General features: G+C 43.3%; 1 protein-coding gene and 1 long non-coding RNA gene across 2 annotated transcripts in view; both read left to right on the plus strand.

The window, feature by feature from the left end:
- Positions 1-9,669, plus strand: part of LOC138954313 (prominin-1-like) — a 27,290-nt gene extending 17,621 nt beyond the window's left edge. Inside the window, exons 8-14 of the mRNA XM_070326187.1 lie at positions 1,670-1,807; positions 2,263-2,319; positions 4,157-4,222; positions 6,499-6,546; positions 7,568-7,654; positions 8,436-8,504; positions 9,646-9,669. Of these exons, the coding sequence (XP_070182288.1) occupies positions 1,670-1,807; positions 2,263-2,319; positions 4,157-4,222; positions 6,499-6,546; positions 7,568-7,654; positions 8,436-8,504; positions 9,646-9,669 (489 nt within the window). The remainder of the gene's footprint in view (positions 1-1,669; positions 1,808-2,262; positions 2,320-4,156; positions 4,223-6,498; positions 6,547-7,567; positions 7,655-8,435; positions 8,505-9,645) is intronic.
- A 400-nt stretch (positions 9,670-10,069) lies between these two features.
- On the plus strand, positions 10,070-12,705 carry LOC138954312 (uncharacterized). Its single transcript, XR_011451789.1, has 3 exons — positions 10,070-10,164; positions 11,832-12,037; positions 12,645-12,705. It is a non-coding gene; the product is annotated as an uncharacterized lncRNA (long non-coding RNA).
- The last annotated feature ends 917 nt before the right edge of the window (positions 12,706-13,622 follow it).

The raw sequence follows: 13,622 nt of genomic DNA on the forward strand, positions 1-13,622 counted from the left end.
CAAACTCATTGACTTTACAGACGTGAGTGTTGAGAGTGCAAACTTCACCAAACTCATTGACTTTAAAGGCGTGAGTGTTGAGAGTGCAAACTCACCTAACTCATTGACTTTAAAGACGTGAGTGTTGAGAGTGCAAACTTCACCAAACTCATTGACTTTACAGACGTGAGTGTTGAGAGTGCAAACTTCACCAAACTCATTGACTTTAAAGACGTGAGTGTTGAGAGTGCAAACTCCACCAAACTCATTGACTTTAAAGACGTGAGTGTTGAGAGTGCAAACTTCACTAAACTCATTGACTTTAAAGACGTGAGTGTTGAGAGTGCAAACTTCACTAAACTCATTGACTTTAAAGACGTGAGTGTTGAGAGTGCAAACTTCACCAAACTCATTGACTTTAAAGACGTGAGTGTTGAGAGTGCAAACTTCACCAAACTCATTGACTTTAAAGACGTGAGTGTTGAGAGTGCAAACTTCACCAAACTCATTGACTTTAAAGACGTGAGTGTTGAGAGTGCAAACTCACCAAACTCATTGACTTTAAAGACGTGAGCGTTGAGAGTGCAAACTTCACCAAACTCATTGACTTTAAAGACGTGAGTGTTGCTTGCCGTCATGAAATAAAGCCAAACAAGTCAAGGAACCTGTTGGGGCTCCCTTTTTGACTCCATTGATTGATCAGGAGACTCTCAGGGATGAGCTATGTTAGGCCGTCCGGTTGCGTTTGTTGTTTAGTTTTGTTGTTGTTGTTGAGAATTCTGTGTTGCTGAGTGTTTATAAAAATTAAAAATATAATCAATAAAACAGGAAGTTAAGTCTTTTTTTTAAAGCACACTCCATCTCCTGAAAACTGATTGGCTCTCCGTCTCAGATCTGGCCAGGATTTTACTGTATACATGCGATTCAGACCATACTTCCACCTCGGCACATACCAAAATTGAACAGCCTGGGTGTTATCTGTACACAGTTGGAATGTTTTAATGAAGTAATTGGGGGGGGGGGGGGGAAGCCATGTGTGGCTTTGACAAAATTAATTCATCGAAAAATTCAAAAATGTCAAACAATTTCAACTGACCACAGCAAGCAGTGAGGGAGTTAGTTCGTGGTGTGCGCCCACCAAGTGGAGAGTTGTAAAAGCCTGGCCAGATCTAAGGTTTGTGGGCAAAACTGGTTTCACGAGAAGGAGTGTGCCTTTGAACATTACACCTCACAAAACAAGAGGCGAAGCCTTCAAGGCTCACGTAAGAAATCGACAAACAGTAACACAAACTCAATCACTCCGTCACACATACACACACACACACACAGTAAGCATAGGTGACACTGTGCAAGAAAGCGAGACACTAGATCTAGATCTGTCTGTCTGCATGTAGCCTACTTACAGGGACACGACAGCCAACTAGTCTCGGCCCGCTCAAAATAATGACCGAGACTTTCAGTAATTCCTTCGCGTGACGTCTAACCCTCTTACGTCATAATGTGACGTCTTCAAATGACGAAATGTTAAAGTTTCTACCACAGACATACATACATACATACATACGCACGCACGCACGCACGCACGCACAGACAGACAAAAGTTAGCATCGCATAGGCTACACTTACGTGAGCCAAAAAGTAGATAGTACTTCGCAACGAAGGTATTTCATCAAATACTGTTCGTTGACAGCAACTGAACATTACCGCCCTGCTAAGCGGCGTCAACGTGGATGTCGGGAATGTGGATCTGTTGAGCGGTGACGTGGACCAGTACCTCAAATATATGGACGCACTGCAGGACCACGTTCCCTTTGCACAGCTCCAAAATGTAGGTACACGGCCAATGCGTTCATGTACTGTTGGCTGTACAAGTACAGGTTGTCAAATAATTATTGAGAATTAGAATTCGATCGCTTGTGGTACTGGTCTTTATTTATAATGTATAGATAAAGTGTATGTACTGTACTATACCAGCACGTACGGGAATGCACGTGCATGCGAATACGTACATGCCTCAATCATAAACAGAGGCTGGCATACTTGTACAGATCGACAAAGCCACAGACACAGACATCGAGACAACTGCATCTGAAGGAATGAAATTACACAAGAAATGTACGCAAGATTACAAAACAAAACACACACACAAACACACACACAAACAAACACACACACACACACACACACACACACACACACACACACACACACACACACACACACCTCCGTTTATGTGAAAAGCTATAGTCTCTCATTTTCTGTTGGTTTCTCCGGTTTTTGCAGCTATCAAGCGAAGTCAACGCCACTGCTAAGTCGGCAGAGTTTGAAGCCAAACTTGCGGTACGTTCGTTCTCTCACCCTTCTCCACTGTCTCACTTTTTGCCCGGGCCGACTGTCCGTGGACAAAAAAACTTAACGTTGAGATTATCTCGGAAATTTTTAAAGATAGACCTCTGAAACTGTGCACACTTTTAGGGTTTGATGATCTCACGAAGTGAACCCAGTTTGGTCGACCTTCGTCAAATGTAAGGGTCAAAGCGGGGTCATGTTCGTTTCATAAAAAACTTAACGTTCAGCGGGTTATCTCAGATGTTTTTGAAGCTAGAGCTTTGAAACCCTATTGCACACTTCTAGGGTTTGATATAAATCTCCGACTTGACCTAAGTTTGATTGACGCTCGTCAAAATGTCGGGTCACAGGGGGTCATCTTCAATTCATAATAACTTAATATTGACGATTTATTTCAGGTGTTTTTGAAGCTAGAGTTTTGAAACGTTGAACACTTCAGGGGTTTGATAATCTTTCAACATGACCCTAGTTGGGTTTCCCCTCTTCACATTTTTGGGTCAAAGCAGGGTCATGTTGATTGTTCGTACAAACTTTACGTTGATATTTTCTCAGTTATTTTGGGAGCAAAAGCCTCTAAACTTTACACAATTGTAGGTGTTGATAATCAGCAGACACGATCCATTTTTAGAGTCCCCGCATGAAAATGTTTGCTGGAAAAGATTTTCACAACTGAAAATGTCAACCGAGCTATCAAGGATCCATATAAGTCTTGATCAGTCATGTTATGATGTCATAGTGTCAGAAATGAGGTCGCGCACGTGTCTGAGTATTACATATTTTACCTGGGCTGGCCAAAACTCAATTTGGTCAACAAAATTAGTATTCTTTTTCAAAATTTGGTGGATGTTGAGTATGTCGACAGGCTAGTGATGGTGGCAGGGAGGAGGTTGGGGATTGTGCCAGTTTGAATATATGTGAAATATTTTTAGGGTTGAATAACTAAATGGATTGATACAGGTCACATAAGGAGTTCTCTTGAACATTATTTTATGAAGCTTGAACAGCTTCTTTTTTTTCTTCTTTTTTTTTGGAGGGGGGGGGGGGGTCATAGGTAGTGGAATCCTCATTTTAAGACCTACAAAACCCTCAGAAAATCAGGTCTTATAATGGGGGTAGACTAACAGATGTTATGAACAGAATATCTTAGAAAACAGGCTCTTGATAATGTCTTATCGGGGGTTTAAGGTCTTAAAAGGAAGGGCGTAAGGTGGTTCCGGGAGGGGCGGGGGTAACGAAGGCGAGTCGTGTGCAAGCATTGGCCTTTCTTGTTTTAAACAATTTGACCCCATGAGTGTAAGGAACCAAAGGTCGATCATCAGAACTGATGAAGGGAGGGTGGATATTCAGTGTGAAGATTATACAAGATCAACAAGGCCGAATACGAACTCAGGCAAAAACAAAAACGTTACACCCGCTTCACCGGGTAACTAGTTCGCTCGTTTCTTTGTCTTACTTTTTCCTTGCCTTACGTGCACATACAACAACTACGAAACTGAAATAATATCATATCGGTGTAAGTGTTCTAATTAAGATGTGTAAGGACAGTTTGTAAGTGTAAGAATAGGCTAATGGCTGAAACATATTTTCTTATATATTAACGATCAATCATTCAATCAATTTCTCTCTCTCTCTCTCCCTCTCTCTCTCTCTCTCTCTCTCTCTCTCTCTCTATCTCTCTCTCTCTCTCTCTCTCTCTATCTCTCTCTCTCTCTATCGCGCACACACACACACACACACACACACACACACACACACACACACACACACACACACACACACACACACACACACACACACTGATAATGCCAAGAAACTACGCTCTTTGCAGGCCCCCCAGAGGCAGAACTTCAGTGCTGCAGTCAACGGTAACTTGCGGGAGATTGAAAGGCTTACGGTAAGAAAAATGACAGGTGCATTATTTAGCGTGTATTTATATATCTATAACTATACTAGATGATTACCCGCTTCGCCGGGTACCGGCTTCACCGGGAAGAAGTAGAGCCGAATACCAGGCTGCGCCTGAGACCCGGCATTGCCACACGGAGGAAGGGAGATAATCGCGGCTAGAGGAATACACGGCTTCGCCGGGATGAATCACGAGACAGAGACAGACAGCGTGGCGGTTCATCACAATCACCTTTGCAGGCGAAGTCCTGTCAAACGGGATTGAGAATTTTAGAGCTTGTATGTATGTAAGTTTCTATTTGTGTCCCCAGAATAAGTTTCTATTTGGGACATGAAGTGGTTATGCGCTAAGAACTTTTAGAGCTTATTTCTTTTCCCTATATTATCTGTTGTGGCTTCTCAAATGCCAGAACATACAGACAGACAAAAGCCGCTAGACCACATCACAAACAGAACTCTACAATACACAGGTTTTTGCCCACATACACACACAAACACACACACACACACAGAGAAGCCGTATATATATAAATTATGTATATCTATATCTATAAATATATAGAGATAGGTGAGAGTGTATTTTTCGCGTGGCTATAAATTGATTCGACCTTTTCACTTTGACAGTAAGAACAACTTACGGGTGCAAGGGAAGCGTTCTGGACAGCGCAGTGACATTCTAAAAATAGTAACTTAGAAACGGGAATATGGATTGAAGCCACACGAAGGAAGGGAGATAAACGCAAAACACTGGAGAAGATAAGGAAGAGTTACTTGTAATGGTGAAATGAACACAAAAACCAAAATCGGTTCAGCGCTGCGCGCTGAGAGCACGTGTTGAAATATCTCATCGATGATATTGTGTCCGGGGTGTAGCTGAATACGGTGTCCAAATTTGAAAAAGATCCACCGAGAACTTTGGCTTTGGTGTGTTGGTACGGGGGCCCGGGTAGCTCAGGTGGAACCAAAATCTAACTTAGAAACGGGAATATGGGGTGAATCGCGAGACAGAGACAGACAGCGTGGCGGTTCATCACAATCACCTTTGCAGGCGAAGTCCTGTCAAACGGGATTGAGAATTTTAGAGCTTATTTCTTAGCCCTATATTATCTGTTGTGGCTTCTCAAATGCCAGAACATACAGACAGACAAAAGCCGCTAGACCACGTGCCACATCACAAACAGAACTCTACAATACACAGGTTTTTGCCCACACACACACACAAACACACACACACACACACAGAAGCCGTATATATATATGTATATCTATATCTATGAATATATAGAGATAGGTGAGAGTGTATTTTTCGCGTGGCTATAAATTGATTCGACCTTTTCACTTTGGCGTTGTGATGTGGTGTAGCGGCTTTGGTGTGTCGGTATGGGGGCCCGGGTAGCTGAGGTGGAACCAAAATCGGTTCAGCGCTGCGCGCTGAGAGCACGTGTTGAAATATCGACCAGGTTGTGTCCTGTCCCGGGTGTACCTGAATATGCCCACCAAATTTGAAGCAGATCCATCGAGAACTTTGGCCGTGCATCGCGAACACTCACACACACACACACACGCAGACACAAGTCGTATATATATATAGAAGATACGGCTTGTGTGTGTCCGTGTGTCAGTTCCGCGATGCACAGCCAAAGTTCTCGATGAATCTGCTTCCAATTTGGTGGGCATATTCAGGTACACCCCGGACACAATCCAGTCCATGAAAATGTTGAACACGTGCTCTCAGCGCGCAGCGCTGAACCGATTTTGTTTTTTATGGTTTTTCTGTACATCCATTCCCAGTAACTCTTCCTTATCTTCTCCACTGTTTTGCGCATTTATCTCCCTTCCTTCGTTCCCGGTATTCGGCTCTACTTCTTACCGGCGAAGCGGATATTCATCTAGTATATATATATTTATATCTTACCATGTTAGCTAAGTCGCCTTCAGGCAACGTGCAAAACCATCACGCGAAGGAGGCGATATAAGGAAAGATATCTTTGAGTTCAGGAAAGCTTATAAAGACAATAAAAGCTGCTTTAGTGTTGTAAAATGCTTGTCATCGACTCACCTGAGCAATCCGGTAGTAATGGTACTGACTTGTGTCTGGGTGTATGGCCGTAGCCTACGTCTGTGAGCTAAAAAACATTAGCCTTGAGGTTATCTCTGTTAATGAGGTCGGAGCTTTGAGACTTAAATTTCTTTCAGTGTTTGATGACCTCCAGATATGACGCAAGTCTGGTTGACCCTCGTTAAATTTCAAAGTGTCTTTTGCAGGAAAAAATAGAGAAGAATAGTGCGAAACTGCAGGCTAGTTTGGGAGATGTGAGTATACCAAATTACTGCACATCATTTCTTTTCCCACTCTCCCTGTCCCCTCCTCGATCTCTCCCACTGATTTTCACTACCTCTGTTTGCTGAGTATGGTAGAGAAATGAAAGGCCTTTCAACTCATATGAGTGGTTTTACAACAAACAGCCTCATTACAAAGATCTGCACTCAAATGCATCTGCCTGGTTTTAGTCCATAGATCTCTCACTTGATTAACACTATACGACCTAGTTTCTGTTACCACAAAACAATTTTGGAATTCTACCAAAATAGGAACGGTGGTGTTCTGGCCCCGTTTAAGACTACCACTTGTTGCCTTAGTAAGTCGTAACGAGCAGTGTCTGTCTATAAAATTATGGGCGGGAAGGCAGCAGTAAACAACAAACTTCAAGTCGAGTTTTTGTCCAGATGTTTTTGAAACTAGAGCTTTGAAAGGCATGTGGGGTTTCAGGGCCGGACTAGGCTAAGAGGAGGGGGGGGGGGGGTTGCCAGTGGTGGTCAAGGGGGATGTTACCCCTGGCGGGGTCAAGGGGCAGAGCCCCTTGTGGGGGTCAGGGGGCTTCGCTCCCTGAAGCTGATAGGTAGGTCATATTTCTGAGATAGGGAAATGGTCGCTCCTTGCATGAAACGGCATAAAATAAACAATAATAAAAAATGTTTTAAATAAGTGAGGTACATGTTTAGGCTAGGCGGGGGGGGGGGGGGGGGGGGGGGGTGCGCAACCCCCATAACCCCCCGGTAGTCCGGCCCTGGGTTTGATCATTTCCAGACATGACCCTATAGTCTGGCTGAGCGTCGTCAAATGTCCATGTGGTGAGCGGACACACCTTGACACAAAACCAGAATTGTCCTTACATGGCAGTGTTCTTTCTTCGCAGAGACACAGGCATGAAGCTAGACCATCAAGGGACAGTGTGCTTCAGTGAGTCTCTCTGCCCCAAGCGCCTTTTTTTCATGTAGGCTAAGTTTTTATATATCTGTTCGCCTCTCTGATGATCTGAATGTTTGTGTGCAGATCAAGACCCAAACAAACAACAGCAGAACAGATGCAATAGCTGCACAGAGCATGATTCCAATCGCTTGTGGTGAGGAGAAACCAAAGGTTTGTTTTGGAACCAAACTGTTCAAAATACTCAAATATTGCAACACTGCCTAAGGGTCGATTTTGGGTGTGACCTCATTTGAACGACTGTCACGTGACTCCAGTGAGACCAATCTTTAATCCAACAAGTGTGCCAGATAGCTTTGTCCCGTGCCCTTTCGGGGATAGAAAGTTGGACAAAATGAAGACGTATATGGTTATTTCTCGCACTTGATATAAATTATGAGTAATTAGCTGTGTCTACAGCTGGCCGTATACAAAAAAACTTAATTTTGAGGTTTTCTTAGATTATTTTTTTTTAAGCCAGATGGTCAAAAGTTCACACACTGGTAGAAATCTGACTCACTTGTGTAATCAGGAGAGTCCCTGCTTGTAAAAGACGTTTTCCGGAAATAACTCTGTCATGATTTTCAGCGGTCTGGAAGAGTAAGAACCCCTGTACCTCGGACAATCTTTTCACAACATCTGGAGCATGTTCCACACTTCCGATCGGCTGTATCTTGCGATCGGGATGAACAACTAACTATGATGTGTATGCTATGCAACGTGCACTAAGTATTATGATTTTTTTTTAAATTCAAAAATATAATCATCGGATCCGCGAATCGCCAACGATGGCTTGCTGATCATTGGAAGGCACAGAGGGACACAAAAATATATACGACCTTGTTTAAGAAAAATGCATGCTCTTAGTAGGCTGCTGCTTCTTGCCTACCACGATGATGAGGTAATTAATGTCATTATTGAGAAACAAATGAAATGCATTTTCGTATGTTTCCAGGTAATTGAGACGTTTGTGAATAGGTTGAACATGATGATCGAGACGTTTACTAACGAGAGTAAACGCGGTGTGAGTATCAATTCTTCTTCTTCGTCGTCGTCGTCTTCTTCTTTTTCTTCTTCTTCTACTTTTTACATTTAGTCAAGTTTTGACTAAATGTTTTAACGTAGAGGGGGGAATCGAGACGAGGGTCGTGGTGTATGTGCGTGCGTGTGTGTGTGTGTGTGTGTGTCTGTGCGTGTGTGTGTAGAGCGATTCAGACTAAACTACTAGACCGATCTTTATGAAATTTGACATGAGAGTTCCTGGGTATGATATCCCCAGCCATTTTTTTTCATTTTTTTGATAAATGTCTTTGATGACGTCATATCCGGCTTTTCGTGAAAGTTGAGGCGGCACTGTCACGCCCTCATTTTTCAACCAAATTGGTTGAAATTTTGGTCAAGTAATGTTCGACGAAACCTGGACTTCGGTATTGCATTTCAGCTTGGTGGCTTAAAAATTAGTTTATGACTTTGGTCATTAAAAATCTGAAAATTGTAAAAAAAAAAGTTTTATAAAACGATCCAAATTTACGTTCATCTTATTCTCCATCATTTGCTGATTCCAAAAACATATAAATATGTTATATTTGGATTAAAAACAAGCTCTGAAAATTAAATATATAAACATTATTATAAAAATTAAATTTTCGAAATCAATTTAAAAACACTTTCATCTTATTCCTTGTCGGTTCCTGATTCCAAAAACATATAGATATGATATGTTTGGATTAAAAACACGCTCAGAAAGTTAAAACGAAGAGAGGTACAGAAAAGCGTGCTACCCTTCTCAGCGCAACTACTACCCCGCTCTTCTTGTCAATTTCACTGCCTTTGCCGTGAGCGGTGGACTGACGTTGCTACGAGTATACGGTCTTGCTGCGTTGCATTGCGTTCAGTTTCATTCTGTGAGTTCGACAGCTACTTGACTAAATGTTGTATTTTCGCCTTACGCGACTTGTTCTTTTTCTTCTTCTACTTCTTCTCTTTCTGCGTTCATAGGCTGAAACTCCAACCTAAACTCATGTTTTTAGTTGTTTTTGTTTTTTGTGTATGAAAGTTTTTACCCCGCCTTTTGTGCAATCCAACGCCGATTTTGGGGATGCATGCTTGGTATTTTTGTGTTTCTATATATACTATAGCTCACCAAACTATTTCATGGGTTACAGGATCTTTTCCGTGTGTATGCTTAAGTGGTCTTATGATTGCGTGTACACACAAAGGGGGATAAGGAACTTTGTAGCAACCAGAGTAAACCTGGCTTTAACATGGGATAAGACCACCCCTCCACTTGGTCACACACCAAAAATCAACGCCCTGACTGCTTGCTGTGGTTAGCTGAACATTTTTGATGAATTCATTTTCGAAAAAGTTACCAGTGTCTTTCACAAAATTAATTCTGAAAAGAAATACCAGTGGGCACAGAGAGCACCCAGGCTATTAGTTTTTGTATAGTGACCAAGTGGAGGGATGGTTTGATCCCATGTAAAAGCCTGGCCAGGTCTGAGACAGTGAGGCCAACTTTTTTTTCACGCGGCGGAGTGGAACTTTAACAAAATAATAAAGTGTGTTGTTGTTCTTGTTGTTGACGTTAGGTGATGGAGGACTACGGCAAATGCGGCCCGCTCTACACCATCTTCCAGGTGATCATGCAAAACGCAGTGTGCGGCAACCTGGCAAACATCCTCGTACGTATCTCACGTGCTGTGGTGGCGTGCACGACGATGTGCCCCACTGGATGGGACCCGAGCCGTAGTTCGTTCGGATTGAAATTTTTGAATACATTTCAAATTCTCTCAATCAATCAAAATCTCAAATTCTATCAGTATCAATCAAGATCTCAAATTATATCAGTACGACCCAGCGCTTGGTTCCAAGCACTTAGTTTAGCACTGTCTCGTGCACACCACCCCTGCTCTTCTCTCTACACCTGCCATTAAAACTTATGACAGTGTAGAATTCATGGACTGTTGTCTTGACTTCCACGGGAAAGCCTGTCATATGATTTGAAACTGCTTGGGAAAAAGGAAACAGAAAGAAATAAGCAGAGACAACGAAACAAAAACCACGAAGTAAAAACACCTGAGTGTGTTGGTTTGGAAGTGCACTAAGGTTTATAAGTATCTTTCTTTTCTTTCTTTCTTTCCCGCAGTTGTTGTTGTTGTTGTTCTCTCCCTCCCTCTCTCTCATTGTCGGTTTAAGATAGTCCTTTTTTCATTATCTTCATTTTTATATTTAGTCAAGTTTTGACTGTTTTAACATAGAAGGGGAATCGAGATGAGGGTCGTGGTGTGTGTATGTATGTATGTATGTGTGTGTGTGTGTGTGTGTGTGTGTGTGTGTGTGTGTGTGTGTGTGTGTGTGTGTGTGTGTGTGTGTGTGTGTGTGTACAGCGATTTAGAGAAAACTAATGGACCGATTTTCACGAAACTTTACATGAGAGTTCCCGAGTATAATATCCCCTCCCGGGTTTTTTGTTTTTCTTCAATTTTTTATTCAGGCAAGCACAGATTTATAATGACACATTCAAAAGCATTGTCACTGATAACATTTTTCTTTCAGACATTTTTCAAATTCAGTCCAAAAAACCTGGACATGTTCACATTGCCACAATTAATGATAAACTGTATCTTTTTCTCATTCACAAAAATTACATACATTACTTGTGACTACCCCGATGTCTTTCAATATTGCAGTAGTCACTAAAACCCTGTTATTTATTTTAATTTCACCCGGTTTTTAATTTTTTTAATTTTTTATAAATGTCTTTGACGACGTCATATCTGGCTTTTTGTGAAAGTTGAGGCGGCACTAGCTGTCACGCTCTAATTTTTCAACCAAATTGGTTGACATTTTGGTCAAGTAATCTTCGACGAAGCCCGGACTTTGGTATTGCATTTCAGCCTGGAGGCTTACAAATTAATTGATGAGTTTGCTCATTAAAGTTGTCATTAAAATCGCTTTTCGCAAACAGATTTAAAATTGATTGCGTTGTATTTCTCATCTTCTCCTGAATTCAAAAATATATAGATATGTCATGTTTAATCTAAAAATATGCTCAGAATGAAAGGAAATAGGTTCAGTAAGTACTACGGACGCGTGCTTCGCGGAGGCGAGCGTAACCCGTCTCGGTCTTCAGTATCGTTAGCCTCTCTGAATGTAGTCTCGGCGATGATTGGTTTGTGGTGTTGATCATGACTAAATGTCTGTATATCGCTTCACGCGACTTGTTATGTTTTAGTTTTAGCAAGGTCAGATTGTAAGACTAGGCGTCAGCCTAAAATCTCCGTCCTTGGCTTGAGTAATGAAGATCGTTCGTTTGTTCGTTCTTTCGTTCTTTCGTTCCTTTTGTCAGAACGGGCTTTGGCTGGGGCTGGGCTGGTCACAACTCTTCCTCCTAGCGACAGCCAGCGTGGGTGTTGGCATGTGCAGAATGCTGCCCGCACCCTCCCATGCCGAATTCGAAGACCCGGGCCCATACCCGTGGCCGCACCCGACCAAAGGCACACAAACCTACGGGCGACTAACTCTGCCACCGTAGCCCCTCTGATGCCAAACGTAGTGAGTCTAACTCAAAATAAATGTTGTCGTTTTATCACAATACTTGCCCTACAGTAATCAAAATGACAAGAGGCGAAGCCTTCAAGGCTCACGTAAGAAATCGACAAACAGTAACACAAACTCAATCACTCCGTCACACATACACACACACAGAAAGAGCATAGGTGAAACTGTGCAAGAAAGCGAGACACTAGATCTAGATCTGTCTGTCTGCATGTAGCCTACTTACAGGGACACGACTGCCAACTAGTCTCGGCCCGCTCAAAATATCAATGACCGAGACTTTCAGTAATTCCTTCGCGTGACGTCTAACCCTCTTACGTCATAATGTGACGTCAATGTAATGTGACGTCTTCAAATGTTAAAGTTTCTACCACATACATGTACATACATACGCACGCACGCACAGACAGACACAAGTTAGCATCGCATAGGCTACACTTACGTGAGCCAAAAACACACACACACACACTCACGACTTGATTTTCTCAGATTTGTGGAGGTCTTTAAAGCTGTCCCCTTTAAAGGGGGTTTCCACTGTGAGAATGAGTAGTTCAAAATGTTGTGCTATGTTTCTTTCTTTGTTTAACTTTGACGGTGCTTGCAGGCCGTGCATGAGGACAAACAGGAGGACAGACAGGAGGACAGACAGGAGGACAGACAGGAGGAAGGACAGGAGAACAGACAGGAGGACAGGCAGGAGGACAGACAGGAGGAGGACAGACAGGAGGACAGACAGGAGGAAAGACAGGAGAACAGACAGGAGGAGGACAGACAGGAGGACAGACAGGAGGAAAGACAGGAGAACAGACAGGAGGAGAACAGACAGGAGGAGAACAGACAGGACAGGCAGGAGGAGGACAGACATGAGGACAGACAGGACAGACAGGAGGACAGACAGGAGGACAGACAGGAGGACAGACAGGAGGACAGACAGGAGGACAGACAGGAGGAGGACAGACATGAGGACAGACAGGAGGACAGACAGGAGAACAGACAGGACAGGCAGGAGGAGGACAGACATGAGGACAGACAGGAGGACAGACAGGAGGACAGACAGGAGAACAGACAGGAGGAGAACAGACAGGACAGACAGGAGGAGGACAGACAGGAGGACAGACAGGAGGACAGACAGGAGGATATACAGGAGGAGGACAGACAGGAGGACAGACAGGAGAACAGACAGGAGGACAGACAGGAGAACAGACAGGAGGACAGACAGGAGAACAGACAGGAGGACAGACAGGAGAACAGACAGGAGGACAGACAGGAGGACAGACAGGAGAACAGACAGGAGGACAGACAGGAGGAGGACAGACAGGAGGACAGACAGGAGGACAGACAGGAGGACAGGAGAACAGACAGGAGAACAGACAGGAGGACAGACAGGAGAACAGACAGGACAGACAGGAGAACAGACAGGAGGACAGGAGAACAGACAGGAGAACAGACATGAGGACAGACAGGAGAACAGACAGGAGGACAGACAGGAGGACAGACAGGAGGACAGACAGGAGAACAGACAGGAGGACAGACAGGAGGACAGACAGGAGAACAGACAGGACAGACAGGAGAACAGACAGGA

Source organism: Littorina saxatilis, unplaced genomic scaffold (assembly GCF_037325665.1).
Source record: "Littorina saxatilis isolate snail1 unplaced genomic scaffold, US_GU_Lsax_2.0 scaffold_508, whole genome shotgun sequence".
Lineage (NCBI taxonomy): Eukaryota > Metazoa > Mollusca > Gastropoda > Littorinimorpha > Littorinidae > Littorina > Littorina saxatilis.